This window comes from Narcine bancroftii, chromosome 3, assembly GCF_036971445.1.
Source record: "Narcine bancroftii isolate sNarBan1 chromosome 3, sNarBan1.hap1, whole genome shotgun sequence".
Taxonomy (NCBI): Eukaryota; Metazoa; Chordata; class Chondrichthyes; order Torpediniformes; family Narcinidae; genus Narcine; species Narcine bancroftii.
Genome location: NC_091471.1, coordinates 322,350,580 through 322,378,050, shown reverse-complemented (window position 1 = coordinate 322,378,050; position 27,471 = coordinate 322,350,580). Strand labels below are relative to the sequence as shown.

The 27,471-nt window shown below is 40.8% G+C and overlaps 1 protein-coding gene across 1 annotated transcript in view; it reads right to left on the bottom strand.

Moving 5' to 3' along the window:
- Positions 1 to 27,471, bottom strand: part of srp68 (signal recognition particle 68) — a 104,641-nt gene that overhangs the window by 70,409 nt on the left and 6,761 nt on the right. The window contains exons 2-6 of the mRNA XM_069928995.1: positions 23,854 to 23,920; positions 21,344 to 21,457; positions 14,865 to 15,060; positions 11,531 to 11,613; positions 4,128 to 4,237 (exon numbers count right to left, since the gene is read on the bottom strand). Coding sequence (XP_069785096.1) covers positions 4,128 to 4,237; positions 11,531 to 11,613; positions 14,865 to 15,060; positions 21,344 to 21,457; positions 23,854 to 23,920 — 570 coding nt within the window. The remainder of the gene's footprint in view (positions 1 to 4,127; positions 4,238 to 11,530; positions 11,614 to 14,864; positions 15,061 to 21,343; positions 21,458 to 23,853; positions 23,921 to 27,471) is intronic.

The window sequence follows — 27,471 nt, the reverse complement described above, 5'->3', positions numbered from 1 at the left end:
GATGGTGGCAGAGGAATACAATCCTTATAGGGGACAGAGTGTGGAGAGGTGTAAACATGGGAGTTGGAGAGTTTATAGAAAATAACTACAATGTGTTTGTCTCCTGAGCTGGAAAGAGAGATCAAGAAAAGGGAGAGTGTTGGCAGATATCAACCAAATGAATATGAGGTTGGATTGAAAGTTAACAGCAAAGTGGATAAAGTTGATGAGTTCATGAGGCAGCACCAATGTAGACATTGAAGTAGCAGCGGAAGAGTTGAGAGCCTCGTATCGTCTTGTAGTCAACATAGCCAACAAAAAGGCAGCCATAGCTGGGACTACATCACAGTTGGGTCTGTTGTTGAGAAAGAAATGTAGGTCTTTGAGAACTTCAACATGTGGAATGGAAGTATCATCCATGGTGAAAATGAGGTGGTCAAGTCCAGGAAACTGGAAATTGTTGACCTAATGGAAGGCATGCAAGTTGTCGTAGATGTAGGTAGGAGAGGACTGGACTGCAGGGAAGGGTTTGTAAACAGAAATTGAATTGTGCAACCCTGACATTGAAGTACAGAATTTGAAAAAAGAGGTACATCAGCTCAGAAAATCAAGGCAAGAAAGGTGAAGACAAAAATACCGGTAGCAATGTGCAGGAAACATTGTTAAGATGTTACATCGCACACCATCCCCCACAAAAAACCCATAAACAATAGTGATAATTCAAGGCATATAGGACAAGTAGAAAACTGAAGGCTGAGTAAACCAAATCTACCATAAATAGATTCCAAATTTATGGAATCTAAAGGAGATGGATTTCTGGATTAGAACCCTGAAGGATAAAGAAAGACTGATATAGGGACACAATCCTTTATCCAGACATCTAAAATCTGGAAAGCACCAAAAACCGGCATTTTTTTCCAGGGGGAGGAGAGAGAGATGGCAGTGTGACTCAGTTGGGCGGGGGGGAGAAACGGCAGCGTGACTCGGGCGGGCAGTAAGGGAGAAACGGTAGCGCGACTTGGGGTTTGGGGTGAGAGAAGGCAGCACAATTTGGGTGGGCTTAAATCTGGGGCAGCTGGTTTTTGTTCTGAAATCCAGAAAAATATGAAATTCGGAACACACTGTCCCCCACGGGCTCCGGACAAAGGTTTGTGTACCTGTATAGACAGCCTTTTGGCCTATTAATTTGAAGTTGCATCACAATCTCATTCTTCCACTTATTCTCCTGTAATCTATTTTCATGCACATGTTCATCAATATCCAATTATTTCACAACATTTAATACTTTTCAATGAGCTAGGGAGGGTTAATTGATGATCAAGTAAACCAGCTTTTTGAAACAGTGATAATACAATAAAAATTATCAGAATTTAAATTGATTTGGAAGTTACCATGGTAGATGAGGAAACTACCTTAAAGGTATAACAGTAAACAAGTACAATAAAATCTCCATTATCCAGCATTCAATTCACTAGAAACTCAAACAACCAGGAAAAAAAAAGATATAAATAAATGTTTATAAAACAAGACTGGGCGGATGGAGCCCACAGGGGAGCCTTGAGAATTTGTTGGACATATGCAGGTTTGGCCTGCTCAATGCACGTGTTTTTTAATGCTGTCACCACTTGTGTGGAGGTGAGTCAGGTTCCGCCGAGGGCCTGACTGGGACACTGGCGTACAGGTGATCGGGTTCCGCCAAGGACCTGAGCGGGACCCTGGCATGCAGATGAGTTGGATTGCATTGAGGGCATGACCGGGACACCAGTGTGCAGGTGAGTCAGGTTCCACCGAGAACCTGACTGGGACACCGGCTTGGAGGTGAGTCAGTTTGCGCCGAGGGCCTGACCAGGACATGGTCGATGCTGCTCGCCACTGGGGCGATTCTCCCAAAATTTCTCCCTATCCCTGCCGAGTCTTTATTTTTATTATATTGTACAGCAGCCTGCTATCCAGGACATAACTCGGTACACAAAATGGCCGACGAACGCAACAACCATGCAGACCCTGTGGGGACAACAACCTTCGTCCCAGGTGACCACCTGTGCAGCGGGAAGCAATGAGCAACGGCGGGACTCAATCAGAGATCGGCACTGCCATGACATCATTCCTGTCATCAATAGTGGGGAGAGAATATAAGCAGAGCTACCAGAGCAATAAATAAGTTTTAAACTTCGACTCCTCGCGTGTGGGTCTTCTTTCCACACTTCGCAGTTGTGCGCATGCTATACGAGTATAATAATAAGGGTTTAGCTATAAATTTTGTAAGTAGGGTCAATTATGACAGCATCATGGTTATCTTAGCAACACTGTTAGTACCAGTGACTGGGGTTCAAATTTAAATTTTGTAAGTTATGGGAATTACCTAATTAGTGAACTTTACATAACTGAAGACTACAATACTGATTTTATTTTCAAATTACTTTGCATTTTGCACTTTTTTTGTCTTTTAAACTGTATTCTTTATGCAGGTGTATGTTAGGCATTTAACAGTGGTCTCATTCAACTGGAATATTCGCAAATCTGCCAGATAATGGGGATTTTACTGTAAATGTTGCATTTAAAAATATAATATATTGCTTAAAGGTAACAGTTAATACTTTATGGCAAAAAAAACAGCATGGCTATGGATGGATTATAAAGAAAAATATTGTAATTTTGCCAAAATAAAAAAAAAAGCACAAGGATTAGATAAAGCTCAGAGTTCAAAATAAGGAGGCATTGAAAAGGGAAAACAAAATATATGAGCAGTCAAGTGAAAATAAAAACAGATTATAAAAGCTTCTTTGAATATACAAAAATGAAAATATTAAGTTAATGCAAGGCCCTTACAGAGACAGGAAACTTTATATTGGGGAGTATGGAAAAGAAATTAAGCTAATAATTTCTGTGTCTTCGTAGAAGACATAGAAATAGTCAAGAAATACAAGCCTAAAGTGAATGGATGCAGAAAAAAAAATTCAAGTGCAAAATTAGCGTTGAAGAAACTGATTGGAATGAATATCAATTAATCCCCAGGATGATGGCAGCACCATGGAGAATACTAGAATCTGTTGGTAACAAGGCAATAACCAAGATTGGGCAGTATCAACATGGTTTATGAAAAGCAAATCATGAACCTCGAGCTTTCCTGAAGCTATAAATGACCACAGATGTGGTGCATTTGGCTTTCAATAAGATGCATAAAAATACAGCCCAATACCAGGAGGTAATGTACTGCAGAATAAGTGAGGTTAGTTTAATGGACAGAAAAGAGAGTGGGGAAAAAGTGATCAATTTTGGGTTGGGAGGTTATAAGAAGGGGCCTTAGGGTTCTGTGCTGGTGGCCTTTTCACAACCATGTCAATGATGTGGAAGTGGAGATCAACTGCACTTTATCAAAGTTTGTTGATGATGACACAGCTGGATAGCACCACTGGCTATGCCAATGAGGCAGAGAAGCTTCAGATTTAGTGAATGCAAGATCACCAACTTTGGCAAACAGCAGAATATAATTTATATTTTAAATGAGATATTGTCTTTGTACACAAAAATCACAGTTTAAAAGAGAAATAGCAGCAATTGGGATGACAAGCAATATCGCTTGCCTTTGCTCAGATTATTTGAGTACAAGATTAGCAACATAGGACCCAACTGAAAATCCAAGTGTGATCTGAAAATCCAAGTGTGATAGCGTCTGCATAACTGTTCTTCCTATAATTGAAAGATACACTTAAGGTGAGAGAGAGAATGATTCTGGGGATGGTAGGTTTATACACACTAACATTTAAAAGAAGAGGATAAACTCATAGAAACAAAATATTTAAAGAGCTTGCCAAGGAAGATGCAGAGATATTTCTGCTGGCTGGTGTATCTAAACCATGGATCACTGTGTGGGGGAGATAAAAAAGGACCAGCCATTCACAAGAATGAGAAGAAATTTCTTCAACCACCAGAGACAATTTTGAAGAACATTTAGTTAGACAAAGGCAAAATCCATCCAAGCACTAATTCTTGTCATTGCCACTCAAGGCAATTCAAGGCAAAATACATCCAAGCACTAATTCTTGTCATTGCCACTGCTTCAAAAGCATTTAAAGATCCAAGAACATGTGTATTTGACTGAACTCCTCCAATGCTCTGGCACATGCTTTAAGCATTCATGATCTTACCTATATTATAATCACAGTAACGAATATTGGGCGAGATCTCTTCTACTCGTTGACGGTATAGCATCGCCTGCTCATCTGTGAAAGCACTAGCCAGCTTCTCGTAGATTGTCCTGTTGAAATGAAATAACAATTAGTGTCCAGAACAATACACATCAAAGGACCTCCCAATCATGAAACAGTTATAGGTATACCTGGGGCAATAATGATAATGCTTATAGATCGAATAAGAACATGTATTTCTATTCCAAATATAATGCAGTGGAACATAAACAAATATCAACTCAATAAAATAGGTGCTCAAATACATGAATGAAAAGAAACTGCATTTACATAGCATCCTTAATAACTTCAGTATACCCAAGTGCATGCTTTACAACCAATGTTAAGGTAGGCTTCAGTAGGCTCAAGAGGGGGGCAGATCTTTAAATGGAATTTCAGATCTTGAGCAAATAAAGGTGCAGGCAAGAAATAGCTAGGTGGAGAGGTGGGAATATTGTATCTAGAGGTGATTTAGGAGGAATTGTTAGAGCAGCTTGCACACACACATTCTAAAACACAGAATATTTACAGGACTTTTGCAGAATGCTTTTGGCAACAAAGTCGCAAGTCAGCAGCTTGCCTGAGAGAGCATGTGATCTTTGCAGGCAGGCCAAAAGAGTTTTGCTCTCAGAGAGGGAGGGTGTGAAACAGAGAGAGGAGTCACAAAAATCAGTTCCAGAGGGACAAGCTGGCAAATTTTGGAAGGCTGTCTGGTCAAAGGAGAAGACTTGGGGTCTGAAGGGTGACCTGAAAGAAAGAGGATCATCTGGAGAACCCTGAAGGGGGCAAGTTTCGTCAGCAAGACTAATTGAGAAGGAATCAGTTGTGGATGTCCTGGAAAAGGAATCTCTCTCTGAAAACCAACAAGAACCCTCCTGAGTGGTAACCATTTGCCTGTTAAGCACCAAAGACTGGTGAACTTTGTAAATGCTAACTTCTGGACACAGAACAAGAATTGCCTGCAACCAGTGAGATTGGACTGTGATCCAAAGAACTTTTCTATATATATTACACACGCCTGCGCTTAGTATTAGAGGGAGGATTAAGTAGTTAGGTAGTAAGTAGGTTAAGTAATAAGTTAAGTTCAATTCTGTTTTATTGTTCAAATATAATTAAAAACTATTTTTCTTTAAGTAACCCTGTGTTGTGGTGCATATCTATTGCTGCTGGTGTCTGGGGTCCTCCTGACTCCATAACAATATAATTCAATAGTGCTTCCAATTTATCCTACTAAATGGATAAATTAAGCAAGAAATCAAAAGTACTTGTACAAGAGCAAAGTGATAAAATATGAGTATGCGTGAAATATGGTTCATGGAAAACAGATGCTTTTTGTCCTGTCTGAAGTCTTCACCCTAGTTGAGGAAATATGAATTTCAAATGACATCGGCCAAATTAAATTATGCCCATTTAATTCAACCAACTTTTTACAGGTCAGGCAGCAAGACAACCATCTTGATCACTTGTCAAGTCATTGTGTAAAACCTTTGGGAAATAATGAATTAAGAGTGCTTGTAGCAACCCGCGAACCAAGTCGCAACCTGGCTAACAAAATGACTGCCGATTGCGAGGGACCCGCAGGGCAGGCAAACACGAGAATGCCAGCCAGTCGGAGGCTGGCGCTGCCATGATGTCAGTCCTGTTGCTAGAGGCAGGGAGTAAATATAAACAGAGGTGCCAGAGCAATAAAATCAGTCGTGTGTGTGTGTGTGTGTGTGTGTGTGTGTGTGTGTGTGTGTGTGTGTGTGTGTGTCCTTCTTACTCCACACTCTGCGTAGCGCGCATGCTACACTCGTGACTTCAACAGGTCCAACCGGCAGTTGGACCCAAAGATGACGGACCACTCAGTCTCACTCAAGCTGCCAATGTTCTGAGCGTCACGGCCACACGTGTTGACACAGTTTCACCTTTGACAGATCGCTACCGACAACACCCGCCACTACTATCTACTGAGCTTGCTCAACCAGGACACGGCAGTGAGGGTCGTCGATTTCCTCTGGCAACCTTCAGAGCAAGGCAAATTCGGTGCCCTCAAAAGACCTACTAATCCACACTTTTGGGCTATCACAGCATGAGCTCGCCGCCCGTCTGCTGCACTTGGACAGTTTGGGGGACAGGGTCCTATCTGCCCTCATGAGCAAGGGGCACAAGCCTTGCCTGCCTGCTCTTTGAGCAGATTTTCCTAGAGCAGCTGCCCGAGGATATCTGACTCTTACTCACCGGTGTGGACTTCAGCAACCCAAGGCAAGTCACAGCCTGAGTAGACATGCTCTGGTGAGGAAAGAAAGAACATGATGCCTTTGGTGGAACAGATCGCCATGCCCCAACCCCAGCCATCAACAAGGCCACAGTCGATGGAGAGCCAAGTGGACCCCCTTACCCATCCATATTACCATTAGTGATGGGGTGCAGGGCCCCATCAATGCCGCCACTGTGCGCAATTCCAGGAAACGCCAAGCCAACCATCATTAATGGCTGTGGAGGTTGGCCAATGTGACATCCTCCGCCATGTGCGGGACTCTGTCGAGGACACCAGTGCTGAAATGTGTCCTTCCCATCATGGCCTATGAAACCCGGAACGTCAAGCCAGGCCCAGCACTGAGGGCAACGAACAGCACCTCTATACGATCTTACAGCACCCACACCATCCCCCAATTATTTGCTGGCCACCGATTTAAGTGGACTTTTACTGTCACCACAGTGGCACAACCACTGCTGGGAGCCGATTTCCTTGGTGAACTTGAAATGGCGGCATTTGGTGCATGCCAGAACTTTTCAATCGATGCCCCTGGGGGAAGCCAATCTACCAGCCCCCCATCTCGCCTCCGACAACGCCGACAGATGCATCCTGGTGGAGTTCCCCTTAATTGAGACACTAATTCTCCTCCACAGAACCAAAGCACGGGGAAGGGCACCACATCCTCACTGAGAGCCCCCCACCCCCGCCGCCCCCCCTGAAAAACCTGCCCTCACCAAAAATGAATTTAAGAAAATGGAAGAGTTGGGGACAGTGTAGCAGTCAGATAGCCCCCTGGGCCTCCTCCCTGCATGTGGTCCCAAAGGCAGCAGGAGGGTGGAGGCCGTGCAGTGATTCCGACTCCTCAACAAGGACAGATACTCCATGCCCCATATCCAAGACTTTACAACCAACTTACAAGGGGCACGGATGTTTTCAAAGGTTGATTTAATCAGCGGTTATCATCAAACCTCAGTTTACCCCAAGGACATACCCAAAACTGCCATAGTCACCCTCTTCGGTCTGTTCGAGTTCATGAGGATGCCCTTCATGCTTAAGAATGCTGCTCAGACTTTTCAGTGCCTGATCATAGGCTGGGCCCTCCCATTCGCATTCATCTATCTGGACGATAACCTAAGTGCCAGTGACAACCATTCAGAGCACGTGGGCCACCTCAGACAACAATTCACCCTCCTGCAGGAGTTAAGACCATCAACCCCACCGTGTCAGTTTGGGCAGGACACAATTGACTTCCTGAGGCATCAGATCGACAGATATGGGGCGAAACCACTGTCCGAGAAGGCGGAGGCTGTTCAGCGGTCATGAAACCTCGCACCGTAAAGGGGCTGCAGGAGTTCGTCGGTAAGATTCTACCTTCGATTTATACCGGCAGCCACTCTAATCATGCACCCCTTTTCATGTTCATGGCAGGGGAAAATAAAGACATTGCCTGGGATGGGGACACCTTGGAGTGTTCCAGAAGGTGAAGGATGCTCTGGCCAATGCCACCCTTCTGGTTCACTCCAGGCTGGAGGAGCTGACCTCAAAGGGTCCTCAAACAGCTGATTGATGGGCAATGACAGCCCCTGGCCTTTTTTAGCAGCCACCTCTGCCACCTGAAAAATATAGCTACTGGCGCTGCTCCTTGTGGTCAGGCACTTTGGTACTTTCTGGAAGGCAAACAATTCAAGGTCTTCACAGACCTCAAACCACTGACTTTCGCCTTCCACAAAGTTTCTAACCCGTGGTTGGCCAGCAGCAGAGCCACCTTTCCTCATATCCAAATTCACCACAAACATCCAACACATCGCCAGCAAGAGCAACATGGTGGCTGATGCACTCTCCTATCCCGTCATCGAGTCCATCCATGCCCTATCCCAGGGCATAGACTATTCAGCCCTAGCCAGGGCACAACACGATGACTGACACAACAGGACGGTACTTTCTGGGCTGCGGCTGGAGGAAGTCGTCATCGCCCTTGGCAACCAGACCCTCCACTACAACATCTCCACTGGTAAACTCTGCCCCATCGTGCTGGCAGCATGGAGACAGCAGATCTTTGACAGAGTGCACAACTTGGTGCATCCAGCCATCAGAACCATGGTAAAGATGATGGCCAGCACAGGCTTCACAAGCAGGTCAGTCAGTGGGCCAAGACCTGCAAGCTCTACCAGGCGTCCAAGGTGCAAACTCACACTAAAGCACCTCTCGAGACTTTTCAGTCAGCGCAGCCTAGGTTCAGCCATGTCCACATCGATATTGTGGGGCCGCTACTGGTTTCCCATGGGGTGAGATACCTCCTCACTATAGTTAACTGCTCCACAAAATGGCTGGAGGTGATCCCGATGGCTGACACGACCACAGAGGCCTGCGCCAGGTGCACAAATCAACACCTGGGTGTCCAGATTTGGAGTCTCACCTCATCTCACCTCCAACAGGGGAGTACAGTTTACCTCGGGGCTCCGGGCTGTACTAGCCCGCAGGCCAACAGGTTGGTGGAGCGGTTCCACAGGCACAAAAGCAGCCCTGATGGCACGGTTCAAGGGGCCCAACTGGGATGATGAACTGCCTTGGGTCCTTCTGTGGATACGCACCGCGGCGAAGGAGGACTTTAATGCCTCCACAGAAGAAATAGTCTACAGCGCATCCTTAGTAATCCCAGAAGAGTTCTTGGCTACTGCCAAGGATCCGGAAACCCCCTTGGTGGCACTGAGACAGCTGAGGGACAGACTGGGTACCCTAGCCCCTCCACAGACCCCGCTACATGGCCAACCCAAATCTTTCGCCCCCAATGTTTTTGTGTAAAGTGGAGCGCACCAGGCACCACTCCAACGACCATACAAGGGGCCATGCAGCGTTGTCAGGCATAACAGGTCATCGTGTATTGGACATTGCCGGCAAAGAGGAAACATTCACCCTCGACTGCTTAAAACTGCCCCACATAGACATTAGCCAGTCGAGACTCAGCCTCCACGACACAGAGGTAGGTCGCCCAAAGCGGCAACAGACACTCTGATCACTGGTTCGGTGGGCGGGGAGGTGTCCCTTGTGGCAACAAAATGGCTGGCAAACACGGTGATTCCAAGGGTCCCACAGGTACCAATGGTCGTCATCCCACAGGACCTCCCGTGTGGCGGGAACGCCGGCCAGTCGGAGGCCAGCACTGCAATGACGTTACTCCTGTCGTCAGAGGCAGGGAGTGGATTTAAATAGAGCTATAAATCAATTTCTGACCTTGACTCAACTGTGTGTGTGTGTGTCGTTCTTGCTCCACACTTTGCATAGCACGCACGCTACATGCTGAGATATTAGGTACAACTTCTAGATAGAAAATCTGCCAATGCAGCACCAAAATCCCAAGCATGCCAGATCATCATGGCTTTATTGTACAGTAATGAAGAAAACAAACACCAATCCAATTCACAAACCACATGCAAAGACAATTCAAATCCATTACTCTTCTTCTCTTCACTAAATTCTAATATGATTGCAGGAATATTGCTGGCAGCACATACAATATTCAGAATGCCTGGATGCACATGTATACTCCACACCACCAGAGCACTTCATGTGCAATTGACATCATGCACGTGTCCATCAGGAGTCCATTTACTGAAGCACAATCCCTGCCTCGTACTCCGCACTGCAGCAAGACAGTAGAGCAGAGGGGATGGTAAAGAGAAAGAAAGAAATAGCCAGGCTATTAGCCCCCCAAACATTTTCCATCATTCACTTTATGACTGAAATGTAACAAAGTACTTCTCCTTTCCCAATCTTCTTTAATAACCTTGATTGGTCATAATTAGTAATAGCTGATCAGATACTAGTTGCTGTTTGTTAATGGATTTCAAGTTTCTCCAATCTCATCCCATGTTTCATAATTTCATTCCCAAGAGATCTGGCTTTATATTTTTTAAACCTTCCAGTTTAAAATGTCACAACCAGTATAAATAGAATGAATCAAGAAAAATCAGTTCACCTAAAATATCTTGAAACAATTGCTTTAAATCACTACTTAACCTTCTAAATTCAAAGATTTCTCGGGTAATCGCTCCAGGAATTTTACCCTTTCTGGTACATTCAGTTACACATCTTCCCAAAGATGCAGGTCACAACCGCCAAGTCAGTTTAACCTGATGGTGCAGCAGAACTTTCACACACTCTTGAATTCCGTTATTCTTTTTGATAACTTCCCAACTATATTAAACATTATGATCATGTCTTTAAATCACCACTGCCTTAGGCTTTTCACCATTTAAAAATTATTCAGTTCTATCCTTTTTTCTAAGTTGAATTTGTCTTTACTAAAATCCATTTGCCAGAGTTTTGCCAATTGGTCAAGATTAAGTTTCACTAATTTCATGCTTAGACTTTTATTATTGGCCCGAGAAAGGATCTTTACCAACTTGTAGGATGGGTTTCTGTGGTCTTGAGTGTGCAGATTAAAAAAAGGAGGAACAAGCTTTTGGATTGACTGTAAAAGCTCAACAGGCTTAGTGTGGCAGCAACTAGAAACCAGCCCTTCCAAATGATTGACTTGGAAATTTATGTTCATTATGGCAAAGGTGTATAATTTTGAGAGCCCCTTGTCCCTTTTCCTCTGGCACCCTTTCCCAGGAATTAACTGGGACAGGGTCCAGAGGAACAGGAACACTGTCTGAATACCAGCGTCAAATGACATCATTTCACGCTGGAGATTAATTGTCTCTACCTCTACTCATATCCCCGGTGTTTGCTGAAGCCGGCGTGCTGATAAAACCAGCGGAAAAGAGTCAGCAGAAAGTCACCCGTTTCCAGTTGAAGAGAGAACACTCCAATTCACGAGGATGAGTACGTTCAGTGGAAAAGCAATTAGTGTCCCAGTTAAGGGTGGCTCAGTGGAAATGGCACAAAGGGCTTCCTATCCCAGGACACTGCATAGCCAATTAACTGGGATGACAGTGGAAAAGGGGCTCTTGTCTAACCAATGTGGGAGTTCCCACAGCACCAGATATGACCAATCACATCATAATTATGGCTAGTGAGTGCAAGCAGAATTGATGGAGACCACAATGAACAGTGCACATGGATAGGAACTGGCAGGGTGAATATAAAGCCAGCCACAATTGTAAGGCAGCAAATCACTTACTTGCATTTGTGCAAAGCCTCCATTGCACCCTTCCATTCTTGCAGCTCAAAACACAGCATGCCTTTAAGGTAGGCAGTATATGCCTGTAAAAGTTGCAAAGCAGTCAGCATGGAAAGCACATGGGAAAAACACACACTAACATTTCAAGTGATCAATGTGAATAATGAAGCACAAGTAACATTTTTCCTCCACTACCTGATTAGTGTATAAACTAAAACAGTAATAATTTAGCATTGTAGATATAAAAGTGTATCAGGGCAAATCAAAAGTACCAATGTTAATCACAAAGAAGTAATAAGGGGGCGTGGCAAGATGGCGTAAGGATCAGACGTGCCTTCCAGTCCTCTCCTGACTCTATCTTATTGTTTTGTCTAGAAATGCCCGTTAAAATTCTTTAAAAGTTTAGATAATTTCAGTGCTGTTAATTTAACTTATGATGGTACAATTGGTGGAAAAGAGCAAAAAAAAAACGACAACAGATCATCAAAAAACTACATTTTCCAAAAGTTCAAGTTTTGGAGCCTACCTACAGGAAAGACACCGGGACTCAGCGTGAAATGGATCCCAGGAGAGAGGTACAGTGTTCGGATGTAGAGCTCTATGTTACATCGGTAGAGCCCCCTAAAGAGGGCGCCAAACAGCCTTTAGAACAAAGAGTTATTCAAAGGCATTTGTCAACTGTAGAGGTGGCGCTGCAAACTGCATCTTTTGAAATAGAAGAACCTATACAACTTGATGTACTGGGAGAACTTAATACATTATGGACTGGGGGAAACCCCGGCCAGCGTCTTCCAGTCATTGCTGGAGAGGCTGTGGCTGGGGTTTCCACACGCAGTCATACTATAAGGAAGGCAACCAGAATGAAGGAAGGAACAGAAGATCCTTTGGTTATGCAGAAGAAGCAGGAATCTGTTGAGCCAAAATCTCTTCCAATTGAAAAGATTTTTGTGAATCTTGAATCTAAATTATCTTATACAAGGCAGGGATTATCCAAGATTATGACTGAACTTGGCACTAGGTTTAATATTCTGGTGAAAATACATTCTCAACAGATGGCTGAGTTTGGAGCTTTTAAGCTTGAAGTGAGAGATAAATTTAATTCGTGTGAAGATATAGATGAAATACGGGATCAAGTTTTTGATGTGACCAAAATGGTCAAAGACTTACAAACTCAAAATAAAAATTTGGTGAAAAAGATTGATTATTTGAAAAACCAATCCAGACGGAACAATATAAAGATTATTGGTTTGCCGGAAGGTATGGAGGGACCAGACCCAAGAAAATTTTTTACTGAATGGATTCCACAGGTGCTGGGTCAAGAACATTTCCCGGAAGGTATAATACTGGAACGTGCTCACAGAGCCTTGCGTAGAAGATCAATTTCAGGTCAAAGTCCAAGACCTGTTTTGGTTCGTTGCTTGAATTATTACGACAGAGAAATAATTTTACGAGTGGCTATTAGAAATGCACAACAGAGAAAATCACCCTTGATGATTCAAAATAATCGAGTTTTCTTCTATGCGGATTTGAGTCAAGAAGTTATGTTCCAATGACGGGAATTCAATCCTGCTAAAGAGTTGTTGTGGAAGAAAGGTTACAAGGCAACCTTTAGCTATCCAGCTGTTTTGAAGGTTTTCCAAGATGGTTGTCAACCAAAGTTCTTTGATTCTCCAAAGGAAGCTATAGCATTTGCTCAAGAGCTGTCAATTACTCAGTTTCAACAAAGACATAGTCCGCCACGATCTCTAAGGAGACAAGAGATGGAAGAAAAGAGCCGTGCTCCAAGAAGGAATGGTTGTAATGGTGACTCAGCAGTTGGAGCTGATTAAAAGAAGAGTTGTCCTTTTTTTTATAATGTTTTTTTTATAAAAAAAAGGGTTATTAAATAATGATGATGTTAGTTTAAGATGAAGTGAGAGTTGGGGGAGAGAACTGGATAGGCACTATTTCCTGAAAGTCATCTGCTACGTGTGAGTTATCTCACACCCATTATTTTTTGGGGGAGTTACTGCATTGCGCGGTTTAGACGGGAGGGGATATTTTTAACCTCCTACCCGTTTTTTTTCCTTTTTTTTGTATTATTAGATTAAAGAGTGAAGGGGTTTTTTTTGTTTAAATATAAAAAAAGCATAAGAAAGTATTTGATTGTTTAAAAAACTAAAAATTGATGTGTTTTTTTTGTAAAGTTTATTCAGTAGATAAGGAATATTTGAAATTTAAATGTGAATGGGATGGATGTTTTTTTTAATATTTTTTCTTTAACTTTAAGGTGAAAGGAGTGGTAATTCTGGTGTATATTATTTTGCTATTTTAGTTGTAGAACGAAGGGAATAATGGTGAAAGTTATAAATTGAATTGTACAATTCTTAATGAGGCTTGAATTTTGTTTGTGGTTTATACTCCATTTGTTGAAGATTTAGATTTCATTGTAGATGTGTTTTTATTATTTGGATATCTGAATTTTAATGTAATGATTGGGGATATTTAAATGTGGTATTGGAGCTTTTATTGGATATCTATTCAAGAGTAAAAGGGAAAAATGGTGGAAGAGTACTAAAATTGAATTGTACAATGCTTAATGAGGTTTGAATTTTGTTTTAAGATGGTGGTTTATGTGACTAATATGATAATAGATGTGAAGTTAGTTGATATTTGGTGAAGGTTTATCTCTATAGAGAAAGTTTTTTTTCATCTTTTTTTTCCATGCTACAATTTTTTTAAGAATTGATTATTGTTTAAGAATTTTTGATAGATGTTACTAACTTTACTAATTTTTTATATTAAGTTTGAGTTAAATATGTTTCACCTTAACTGCGTTTGTTAAATATATGCATTTAAGTTTGATTTAAATATGTTTTTTAAGTCTGATATCTTAGTATTAATTACTTTTTTTTTGTTAGTATTTTAATCGGTTATGTTTTTGTTTTTTTTTGTAAGTGGGTTTTTCTTTTTCTCACATATATTATTAACTTTATTAATTCTTCACTCTTTATTTTGGGGGGAAAGGGGGGGTTGGACTAATTTGAGTTGGGTTATTAATGTGTAATAATTATTGGGGAGGGTATAGTTTATTTAGATTACTGATACTGTATTGTAATTTTATTTTATTCTTAATTTTTTTTAATGTAATCCTAAATGTTATTCATGTTATAAAATCTTAAAGTTTAAAAAAAAACATAGAAGTAATAAAATATGAGGTAATAAAATCTGATGAGGCAGAGGGTAAAAAGACAGGCACAGAGGTCAAACAGGATCCATGTAAAAGCATTAATCTATGTAAACTCCACCCAACTCCCATCCTCCCCAAAATGTATCAACACCACTGCTGCTTTACCTGAGCTTCCAACTTTGTTTTTGCATCAACGCAATTGCTCTCGCACAAATGCTCCAGTTCTTCAGCATGCTTGACAGATTTCCTGAGCCGTGAGAACAAGTGGAAGCGTTTGCGAGGTTCAGTGTTTGCTTCCTGCTTCAGCTGCATAGCGTAGCTCCAAGCTCGTTCTGCATCCATTAAAACAAGTAGCAAATACCTAAGAAAAGAGCAAAAGGATTGGAAAAGTACTGTTCAGCTAAACAGCATTAATTCTTGGAGCTAAAATAGGAAACATTGATTGTAATTTATCAGTACCCAAATTCCTCTCAAAATTCAGGTTAAGAAAGTTTATTCTTGGTTGGGACCACATACCAAACATTCTTCGCTGAACAATTTATGGCTCCAGTCCATCATTTCTTTCATCAATACGAGTTTTAAAACTCTAAACCAAACTTTTATCACTTTTGGTGCCTCTGTTTTTTTTCCTTGGAGTTTATGAAAGTTGGATTTACTTTTCAAAAATCAAAGTTCAAAGTTTTGTCACATACAACCCTGAGATTCTTCTCACCTGTCCTCATGACATCTCTATGTGGTTTACATTAAAGAATTAACTCCAGAGGATGTAATGCTGGTGACGATCATCTCTATTAAGTCACCTCTCATCCTTTGCTCCAAAGAGAAAAGTCCCAGCTCTGCTAATCTTGCCTCATAAGACTTGTTTTCCAATCTCGGCAACATCCTGGTAAATCTCCACTGCACCCTCTCCTCAGTTTCCACATCCTCCCGATAATGAGATGATCAGAACTGAACACAACATCCTAAGAGTGGTCTAACCTGAGATTTTTGGAACTGCAACATTACCTCATGACTTCTGAACTCAATCCCCCAATTAATGAAGCCCAGCATACCATAGGCCTTCTTTACTATTATATAAACCTGTGCGGCATCCTTTCGAGATCTATGGATTTGGATCCCTGTTCTTCCACACTGTTAAGTATTCTACCATTATCCATGTACTCTGCCTTCAAGTAAAACAAGAAGTAAAAACACAATGTAAAACAGTGTACTGTGGCAGCGCACTCGCTCAGGGCGAACCGGCCCCGCTTGTAATGCCATGTGGTAGGGCAGCCCTGGGAAGATGACGCCGACAGGGGTTTCTTCCCCAGTTGAATCTCCCGCATGGCACACACCCCAGGCAGCATCTGTGACGTCATCACACACCGGGTGACTAAGTGCTGCCTTTAAAGAGGCACGTGCCAAATTCAAATAAAAACAGTCGTTAACGACTCTCAATGTGATGGCTGTGTCTCTCTCATTGCTCACATCACCACAGTACTTTATAAAGCAAAGATAAAGATACATAACCAATATTTCAGGATTGAGCCCTTCATCAAGATATTCTACCTTTACATTTGACCTACCAAAATTCATCACTATTAAGAACACCCTTTTCATTTTCAAAATAGTCTTCTTTCAGCAGATAACCTGTTTGAGGATAATTCCCACAGATTCCAGTTGTGCAGGTTCTGAGATATCTATCTGATCAATAGGTGGGTGGTAGCAAGGTAGCTTGTTCTTTCTGTTGTATATGCTGAAATGCTTCTGCTCCTACTGCACAGAATCAAGGATATCAAATAGGATCATTTAATCCCAGACTGCTCAAGCCTTAAATCAATGTTTGTAATTACAACAGCGAACTTCTGCTCTGTATTGTATTGGAGCATCTGAATTGATCTTCTACACGTGAAGTATTTGGACTGATCTGAACACACAATCATCCACCACAAAGGAACAGAAACTGGCTACATTTCATGAATTCAAATTGGGAGTTTGTGACCAATTAGACCTTACAAGAATGTGTTGGGCCACAACTATTATCCTTCCTATTTGGATGATGAGAGCGTGAGATGTTCTACGAACAGATGCAATGGAAGTCATACTTGCTGCAGATTCCCAGGTACATAAAATATACAACACATGAGAAAAACAAGGAAGAGGAAAAACAGTAAATATCACTGCTGGAAATAAATCAACGCAAAAGAATGCGAGGAGTCAGTAGTGCCAACTGATTTTTGTTGGTCCTGTAGTGTTATGCTAAGAGTACAGTGGAGAGATTTAACTGTTGGGAAAAAAAAAATACTTTTTCAACCAGATATGTCAGATTTCAGCCCTCTGTAACATATGCCTGCAGGTAGCAGTGAAAAGAACACAAGAAATAGGAGCAGTCATCAGCCATTGAGCCTGTTCCGCCATTCAATAAGATCATGGCTGATCCACCTACCTGCCTTTGCCCCATATGCCTTAATTCCTTTTTTATGTAAAAATCTATCTAACTGAACCTTAAATATGTTTAATGAAGTAGCCTCAACTGCTTCCCTGGGCAGAAAATTCCACAGATTCACTACTCTGTCTTAAATCTACTCCTTGAATCTTGAGGTTTGTGACCCCAAGTTCTGGTCTCACCTACTGGTGAAAACAATTTTCCTACTTCTATCTAATCTATTCCTTTCATAATTTTATGTTTCTATAATATCTTCTCTCATTCTCCTAAATTCAAGTGAGTATAATCCTAGACGATTTAGTCTCTCCTCGTAGGTCAACCCCCTCATTTCCAGGATCAACCTGGTGAACCTTTTCTGGTCTGCCTCCAAAGCCAGTATAAATCTTCAAGAATGGAGACCAGACTGCACACAGTACTCCAGGTGTGGCCTCACCAGTACCTTGCAGTTGTAGCATGACCCCCCTGCATTTGAATTCAATTCCTGTTTCGATGAAGGCCAACATTCCATTTGCCTTCTTAATAACCTGTCGTACCTTCAACCCAACTTTTTGCGATTCATGCAGAAGCCCTCCCAAGTCCTTCTATACAACAGCCTGCTGCAGTGTTTCACCATTTATGTAATAATCTGCTAATTTTTCTGCCAAAGTGGATGACCTTGCATTTCCTAATGTTGTACTCCATCTGCTGGACCTTTGCCCATTCACCTAACTTAACTATATCCTTCTGCAGCCTCTCCACATCCTTTGCTTTTCCACTCAATTTAGTATCATCCGCAAACTTGGCTACACTACTCTGTCCCCTCTTCCAAATCATCAATGTAAATGGTGAACAGCTGTGGCACCGACCCCTGCAGCCCCCCCTCCCCCCCACTTACCATTGTCTCCAATCAGAAAAAAAAATTATCTCTGCCTTCTGTACCAATATACTTCACCTGACTCCATTCATCTGTATCTCATTGATAAGCCTCTTGTATGGCACCTTATCAAACGGCTTCTGGAAATCCAAATATACAGCATCCTGTTCCCCTCTATCTACTGCACCCATTATATCCTCAAAGAGGCATGCCCACAGTGATGGAGGCCTTTTATAATGTTGGCAACCTTCTTGAGGCAGTACTGTGACAGAATATAGTTATGTTTTTGGGAGATAAACTGGGACAAGTTTTTCAGTGTAGGTCACATACACTTTAAAACAAATCTTATTTAAAACACAGGAGCTCTGCTAATGCTAGACATATCAGCCCCAGAGCCTTTGCAAAAGCTTTGGAGAGTGCCCAAGAGATTTCACTAATGGATTATTGTTTACAAAAAGGCAACAGATGAAAAAACTTGTCAGAGCTGCAGACTGTCTGGAGTGGATCTTGCTGTGGTTTTGTTAGCAGATAAAGTACAACAGGCTTTCTCTCAGAGAGTGAGAATTCATTTCTACAGTTCAGCAGCAGCAGTTGGGACTGGAACAGGAGAAGCTGGAAAGCTTGTGGAAAACCCCATTTGGAAAACAGGTTGTGAGTGCTTGTTCAACCTGGACAATGCCCTTGTGGTTCATGCAAGAGGAGAGGACTGGCTGTCTAATGTTTCACTTGAAATAAGAGAAACAAGAAGGAACTCTGTGACGACCTGATAGAAAGAGGTTATAATTGTGGGTGTCCAGCAAACAACAAATCTCTCTATGAAAACTGGCAAAAACCTTCCTGAGCGGTAACCATTTACCTTACAAGCACCAAAGCCTGGTGAACTTTATAAATGTTAAATTCTGCGTACAGTATAAGAATTGCCTGCAACCAGTGAACATGGAGGAATGAGAAATGAGATTGGACTGTAAACCAAAGAACTTTTCTGAACTTACATACACGTGCGCTTAGAATTTGAAGGGGGTTAAGTTAAGTTGGTTAAGTCAATAGTGATATTAAAGTGTGATTCTGTTTTCATGTTTAAAAATCATTAAAAGCCACTTTTGTTTAAGTAACCATTTGTCTTGGTGAATAACTATTGCTTCTGGGTTTTGAGGTCCTCTGGGCTCATAACAGTACCGTACGTAGATCTCTGCAATGGCCAGGAGGTTTGCACATATAATTGACTACTTTCTGTGGCCTTACATGTTCCTGGGCATTCAAGTTTCTAAACCAGCCTCTGATGTCTAAACCAGTCAGTATGCTTTCAGAAATATTCTTTTTTTATTATTAGAAAACCATAAATCCAAGATTATTCTCAGGATTAAATAGCAATAGAATCAGCAGAGACTAAAATTCTAAAAATCTCTAACGTTTGGGTGTCACAAATCGATTCAATGAGGGTAAATAAGATATCCTTCACTTTGAACAAAAAAAGAATGGACCAGAAAAAGTTGGATTCAAAGAGACTAGAGGTTCATGTACATAGATGTTTTAAATGGAATAGATAAAACAAAATATAGTTAAATATGGTTTTTAGACTGCAGACCGCACAATCAAGGAATTTTGCTGCCACATGGGCAGTCTGAAAAGGAACGTGCAGGAATTTTGAGTCAATTCCCACACTGCGATTTATCCCGCACTGCGATTTATCCCGCACTGCGATTTATCCCGCACTGCGATTTATCCCGCACTGCGATTTATCCCGCACTGCGATTTATCCCGCACTGCGATTTACCCCGCACTGCGATTTACCCTGCACTGCGATTTACCCTGCACTGCGATTTATCCTGCAGGACCCCTGCAATTTTTTGGAGGAAGCCTGCAGTGTAAATCGTACCGGAAAATTCATTGACAGCCATCCACTCGACTGCACGTCCAACCATTAGAACTGTTGCACTCAGGTACCTGCAGTCTAAAAATGTGCCCAATGTGAAGAACCACACGGGCAGTAATTATGTTAATTTTTTCCGCGATTTTCCAGACATTGCAGTCTAAAAACCATAAATGACTACAGAATGGAATGCAAGAAATCAAATGACAATTGTACAAGCCATTGTTCAGACAAGCCTGGAAAACAGAACACCACTCTTAGGTAAGAAATACCTTAAAGGGAATGCAAGATAAATTTACCAAATCATACTCAGTATCCATGGGCTAAATCACTAGCAATTTACTTAAACTAGCATTATATTGTTCAAAATTAGAAGGTTAAGGAATAATTTAATTAATATTTTCAAGGGAATTGAGAGATAAATCACATCCAGTGGAGGAAGGGGGGTAGGAGATTAGAAATCCAGAAGCTGAGAGTCAGGACTTACAGGTGGCTGAAACTTAGAATGTTCTTTTGCAAGCAACAATTGATAAAATATTATCTGTTATTACGAACCATATGCATGAAGGGACTTGGGGAATGCCAGATTCATGGAGATGAGTTACAGATCACAGGTCAGTCATAATCTTACAGATTGGTAGAATAAGATCGTGCCCCAAGCTCTAACTTCTAAAATTCATAAACAAACTCAAGTTATTGAAAGAACCATCATTTAATTTTTGTTTGGTCCATTACTCAAGACAGAAGATCAAATTTGGGAGCTACTGCATCATTGGTATCTGTCCACAATGATTGTCCATATAATTCTTCAGGGCAGGGTCAGCGCCAAGGGCATTCGTGGACACTGACCCCCCTCAAACTAAGTATTGTGAACTCCCCACCATCCCCGTGTTTGTCCGTTACGTCGGAGGAGGGAGGGGGAAGGCGGCAGTGCTGCACGGCGGACGGCAGGTAGGCACCAGCAACCCCTTCACCCACCTGCCGAGCGGGTTTTTGAAAGTCAGATTGCACCCCCGCACCCCCCCCCCCACACGGTTACTACATGCCCCATGCCAAGACTTGTTCTGGCACCGACCCTGCTTCAGGGTACATGAATGGACAAGGTTTCTAGCCTTAGCCTCATTGGCCACAAAAATCAGATAACATGGATCCATAACATCCACAATGACTCTGCACATCCAATTTTATGAAGCCATGGATCTTTACCTACATAGGCATATTCTAGTGACTGCATGGGTTTCTCCAAGGCACCGATTCTTGCCACATTCCAAAGACATGGACTGGTAGGTTAATTGGCCACTGTAGTGTGTAGAGTGGCTGAATCTTGGAGTGAAGATGAAGGGCATGATCAGAGAATATGAGGTTAATGCAAGACTTGTATAAATAAATGGGTATTTGGTAGGTATGGACTCATGAGAGACCTCAATTCCTTATTGTGTGAGCAATGTCTACATTGTGAAAACACATGGAACTAGCACCATTTTCTATTAACTTACCTACTATCAGACAGAATCTCCACTGTGACCTTCTTGCCTGTGAATTTGTGACGGTTTCCCATTTTAAACCCAAGAGCTTTCCTGAGACGGCGTATTCTGCGTGAACAGTAACTCCTGATATAAATCAAAGAGAATGTTAGTGATACTACAGCCAGTTCTAGTTCACTTCAAAAGGATTCAACAGAAGTACAGAGCTGCAGCCACTTGCTGCAGAGGACAAAGGGGAAAGAGCACCTGAACTCAACAATGCATCATACAAAGGAAGAGATTGTCCCATTGCATTTGTATCACACAATAATGCCTATTTCCTGGCAATTCTCCTGAAGTCTGGCACATTGATAGAAGAAAGATCCCCTTTATCTGAGGCATTACTGAGTACAGAAATAAGAAAACAAGGTTGATGAACAAGAGATTTGGGAAAGAAACAAAGGCTTCAGATTTCAGAGGAATTGGGACTGCATCCAGAGATGGGACTTCTAGAAGCCAGACAAGTGAATCTCAACAGAAACATGACCAATATCCTTGCAAGGATTTTTCTTGAGCTGTTGGGGGTAGCAGGGAGGGTTGGGTCTTGGTTTAGCGGTGTGAGTGATGTTAGGGATGAAGGATACAATCAGAAAATAGAGGGTTATTTAGGAAGTCAAAGGAAAAAACATCAGAAAAAACAGCAAAGCTAATAATTATTCCATTCAATCATGAAGAAGCATACAAGGATACAAGCACAATAACGCACCATCAAATACCATCAGGTAAGAAAAAGTGCCAAAATAAAATTAAATGCAAAACTAAATAGGGAAGACAGCTCACACTAGATTAGATCAGCATTTTTTGAGGCTGGGAAATAGAAATTAAAATAAACAAGAATGGCTTACATTCAAGATTGTAGTATATACAAGGTTACTAAAGTACAGGCACAAATAGCTGCACAAACGACGTGGCAACAATGCAATTTGGCTCAAAAATGGGCACGGCTGGAAATTAAATATTCCTGATACAAAATACTCAGGATGGACAGGGAAGAGAGAAGAAGCAACATTGATTGGAGAGAATATTTGAGGATGAAAGACAGAACAGCACAGAATGACAGAACAGCACTTAATCTGGTTAGAGCTGAACAGGTGTATTCTACGAGTGAGAAAGATACACAAGCAAACATGTAGGAAAATTGCACAGAAATGCAAAAACTGTTGCGTAGTTACAAGGAGAACTTTAATTACCAAAATGTGAACCACATTATTAATAGTGTTTAAGGGCAGAAAGAGGGAAGAGATTTTAAATGGATCTTTAAAAGTACAAAATCATGAAAGTTATACTTTCATAAAGCACTGTCAACTAGTTTTCGGTTTGATTCAAATACACACATTCCCTTGATATGCAAAAATATATCTGGGCTATGATTATATTTTATGACAGCAAGTAGAACAGAGAATTTAGAATTCCCAACCCTCTGACCGAGGAAACTGCTCATGGCCAAAAATGGGTACCCTTTATCATAAAATTATGCCCCTCGTTCTAGAGATTTCAATAGAGAAATATACACAGAGCACTCTCAAGTTCTATCTCAGATTAATGAATATGTTTCAAAGATAAAAAAACTGTACAAGTGCTGAAATTGTGAAATAATAGCAAATGCATTGATGGCTTTTCTTTCCATAGAAGATCCCTAATTTCTAAATTTTTATATTCTAAATCAGTGGTTCTCAACTTTTGTCTCTCCACTCACATACCACTTTCAGTATTCCCTATGTCAACGGTGCTCCGTGATTAGTAAGTGGTATGTGAGTGGAAACAAAGGTTGAGAACCACTGTTCTAAATCCTAGTTTATCCACCTTCCAACAACCAAGGAAACAGATGGAAGCCCAAGGAGACAGAACAGTATGTCAATTAATAATCTCACTGAGAAAGATTATGTGACTCCTAGATGATTAAGGAAATGTTCCAATGTCCAGAATTCCAATATCTTTCATGGATTAAATTCCAATCCATGATAGCTCTAGCTTTCCATTATTCAATGCAGAAGCCAAAGATGCTCCTCAATACAGTTCTCATTTGTGACCCACTCATCAACTTAATGTGAAAAGGTACAATAGTGGTGCAATTAGTTTTAAATGTGAATGCTGTTCAACAGTCCTGAAATTAGCCTAAAATGTTCACCTCGCACTATTAAAATCTGCTGTGCTGTTAAAGAATATGGCAATGCTGCTGAGCAATTGGATGAATAAACTTGCACCTCAGTCCAGAATGGAAAGACTAACTAAAGAGAAACAAATGTGTCAGTAGGCAAGCTTTTCAACAAACAAGTAATCGGACAACAGATATTAAATAAATTTCATCCGCGAGATGCAGAGAAGGGCACAGAACACACTGGAAGGGTGACCATGGATACATGTGAATTATTTGAGCAATTAAATAACATCACATTGCACTTACTCTGATAACGTGCACAAGCTCACCAGGGGCAGTCAACATCCCTGCACAATCCCACCCATGATCAACAATATCTACTGACCTGTATCTCTGATAGTCTTCATGTCGTAGACCATGTTGTTGCTGTGAGTCCTTGATGGTCTGCAAGACTAGTAATCAAGCATTAAGGAAAGCAGGATGATAAGTATATGCCAAGGAAGTTCCTGCTTAAAGCCTACAATGCCCTTTGCAGAGTTCAAAGGTGCACATGTCTGAAGGAGAAATCAATACACTGGGATCTCAATATAGCTGGAAATGTGTGCTTGGATCTAGTACTGAACACTGCCTTTGAGCTCCTGACACATCCAAATCACGACTTCACCAAACGCTGCAGGATGAGAAATACTCATTCATGTCATTGTGAGTTAGAACCTTTAGACTGGGATCAATTGTTTCAACAATAGAGTAGCCAAAGTTTTATGTAGCTACAGCATGAATTCCCAACTTTATACTCAATGCCGTCACCGATGTTGGCAAACCACCTTATCCAATTGTGTCGCAAATTTCAAGAAGCCTTGGATTTGAACCCCAGGATCCCTCTATCCATCAATGATTCCATTTACCATGCATTTTCCGCTTGCATATACTTGTTCATATTAAACTTACTGGCCCATAGTTGAGGCAAACAAGAAAAATCTGCAGTTTGCAGGGTCTGGTGTAATACACAAAAGTACTGGAGAAACTCAGCACATCGGAAGTAAAAGACAGTCAATATTTTAGGCTCAATTACATTTCTCCAGGACTTTTGTGTGCAGGTAGTCCAGAGTTATGACCTATGTGACTTATGACCATCTGCACATATGACCGAATTTTTTTAAAAAAGTAAAATTTAAGGGGTTTATGTTGTATTTCACAAACTATAACAGGGATACAGGGCATGCAAGAGCCAAAATGTGCATACTTACCTTGTTATTCAGTGTTCCAGGATCCCGGGGCTGAGCCATCTTGATTCCTGCGCAAATGCGCGAGAGTCGAGGACACAAATTCAATATCATCAGTGTGCTTAATTCTCCTGTATGCACCAACGGCACTCCAATACACGAACCCATCGAAGGCTTGCACATGCGCACAGAAATCAAGATGGGCACACCTAGCCCCAGGACCCTGGAACGCCAGCTAACAAGGTAAATAGAGACCAGAATGTGGAAAGATTTGGCAAGGTTGATTGACAAATTCAGGAAGCTACAAGTTGTTATCTTCAAATGTACGATGAAAAAGATTTTAAATTAAAAAGTTTGCTTTAAGACTTCAGTAATCCATGCCCGCGGGCACAATTCTGACGCATCCATTTCGAGATATGACCCAATTACAGTCGTAAGTTTGGGGACTACCTGTACTGACCTACAATTTCCTGGTTTACCCCTGTTGCTCTTCAACTATTCTTAAGTTAAGCAAGTTGCTTTCTGCTTGTATCAGAATTGGTTTGCAGAGGTTATATTCATATTCACTCAGTTTCTCTTTCTTTGCAAAGAGCCTTATCTGCCAGGTGTGCCTTTTGGTCTAATGCTCAGCACTAGCTCAGACCTTCAGCTGTTAAAATCTCCATTTATGTATTTTTTTTCTCCCTCTCTCTCATTTCATAAAATCTTGGTAAATATTGCAATCAGTTCAACAAGCCTGGCCTCACTCCCATCACTGCCAAGCCTTTGAAATTCAAAACTGGACCTGTATTCACCTATCACCTGCTGGCACATGCTCCTCCCCCTATCCTTTTTATTCTGGTCCTGCCCTTTCTTTCCTGATGAAGGGTTTTCAGTCTGAAACATCAAATGTTTCCCAAGGATGCTGCCTAACCCTCTGAGTTGCTCCAGTATTTTGTGTGTTGCTCCAGTATTTCTTGTTTGACTTTAAATTTAAACTTGTACCAAATGTATCATGGCTAGAAGATGTATTTTACTAAGATTGAGGGACTCTATCCCTCCCAGTTATACTCAATGGATGACCAAACCTTATCATGCTTGAACCTTGAGAAGATTAAACATAATGTTTTGAAAACTGGTTAAGTTTGATAAAATGTGGCACCTTTTTATGGAATATTTTAATATTTAATGAATAATAGTGGTTTATTTTGTATGTAACATATGAAACTTTTATAATCTCTTCCAGAACTTACTTATTTACATTCAAGGCATTTCATCAACATGCTCTTACTGTTACTTACCCTTTTAGTGGTTTAGGGCATCCCAGCAACTTTTTCTCTTTTTTTTTAAAAAAGTATATTTAGGATTAGTTAGTAACTTTTTTTTCTGCAGGAACAAGAGAATTCTGTCTGTTTGTTTACATTCATTTTTATTCTAGGATACATTGTAATTACTCTGTATCTGTACATATTTTTAAAAACTTTAAGATTTTCAAATTTCATAAAAATAATACATAAAAACAAAAACAAAGTAAACTAAACACTAAAAAAAAAGCACACCCACCCCCTCCCTCAGCCAGCCCCGCAAGGAGAGCTAAAAAAAAAACCATCTCAAATAGTTACAAACTTAAAAACTTAAACAATACAATATTTTAAGATATTTCTAAACCCATACATTCCAAATAAGGTGATACATCTGAACAAAGAAAGTATAATTAACATGCAAATGATATGTTATTTTTTCCATCTAAATGATCTCAATTCATTATGCCATATTAACTTTTACATTAGCTTTCCAAGTAATCGCAACACATTTCCGTGCCACTGCCATTGCTAAAGGGACAAAAGCTATCTGAAACTTATCCTACCCCAAACCAGTCAATGAAACAGTATAACGGTAATTTGGTAATTTAATCATAATTTTTTTTAAATACTCTTAATTTTGGCTGAACTTTAGCATAAAACCAGACTGCATGTAAAAATGTTCCAGTATGTAATCCACATCTAAAACATAAATCCGAATTACTAAATCCATATTTCTTCAATTTCTTAGGAGTCAAATACAACTGATGTAAAAAAATTATAATTAACCAAATTATATCTTACATTAAGCAATTTAGTGACCCCTTCATGACACACAATCTCACAGTCCTCCTGAGGTATATCATAAATCACTTTCCCATTTATTTCTAGATTTCTTCAAATTCAGTTTATCCATACCATCTTGTAACAACACATACATATCAGAAATAAAACCCTTTTTTAATTCATGAGAAATCAAAAACACAAACTTTGTTAATTCAGGTAATTTCATTTCCTTTCCGTAATTATCTCTTATCAAAGCTCAAACTTGATAGTACACAAACAAAGAATTAAATGGAATTCCAAATTTTTCTCTAAGTCGATTAAAAGAAACTGTCCTTCTTCAAAACAATCCTGAATTACTTTTATACCGTCAGAATGCCATACCTTTAAATACCTCTTATTCATTGAAAAAGGAATAATCTTATTTTGATACAATGGAGTTTGAATTGTACCTTGTACCTACAACAAAATTCCTTTTATTCCAAACCCCTAATAAATGTTTTAATACTGGCATATTACATCCCTGTAACAAATAGGGATTCCACTTCAATATAAACTAATGAACCTGAAATTCAGAAATACAAGCTAATTCCAACTGGGGGGTTGCATAATATCCATCATTCTATTAACAAACTTTAATTGTGCAGCTTCATAATAATTTTGAAAATGACATAATTGAAGTCCTTCTAAAGCATATTTCCACGTCAATTCCTGTAA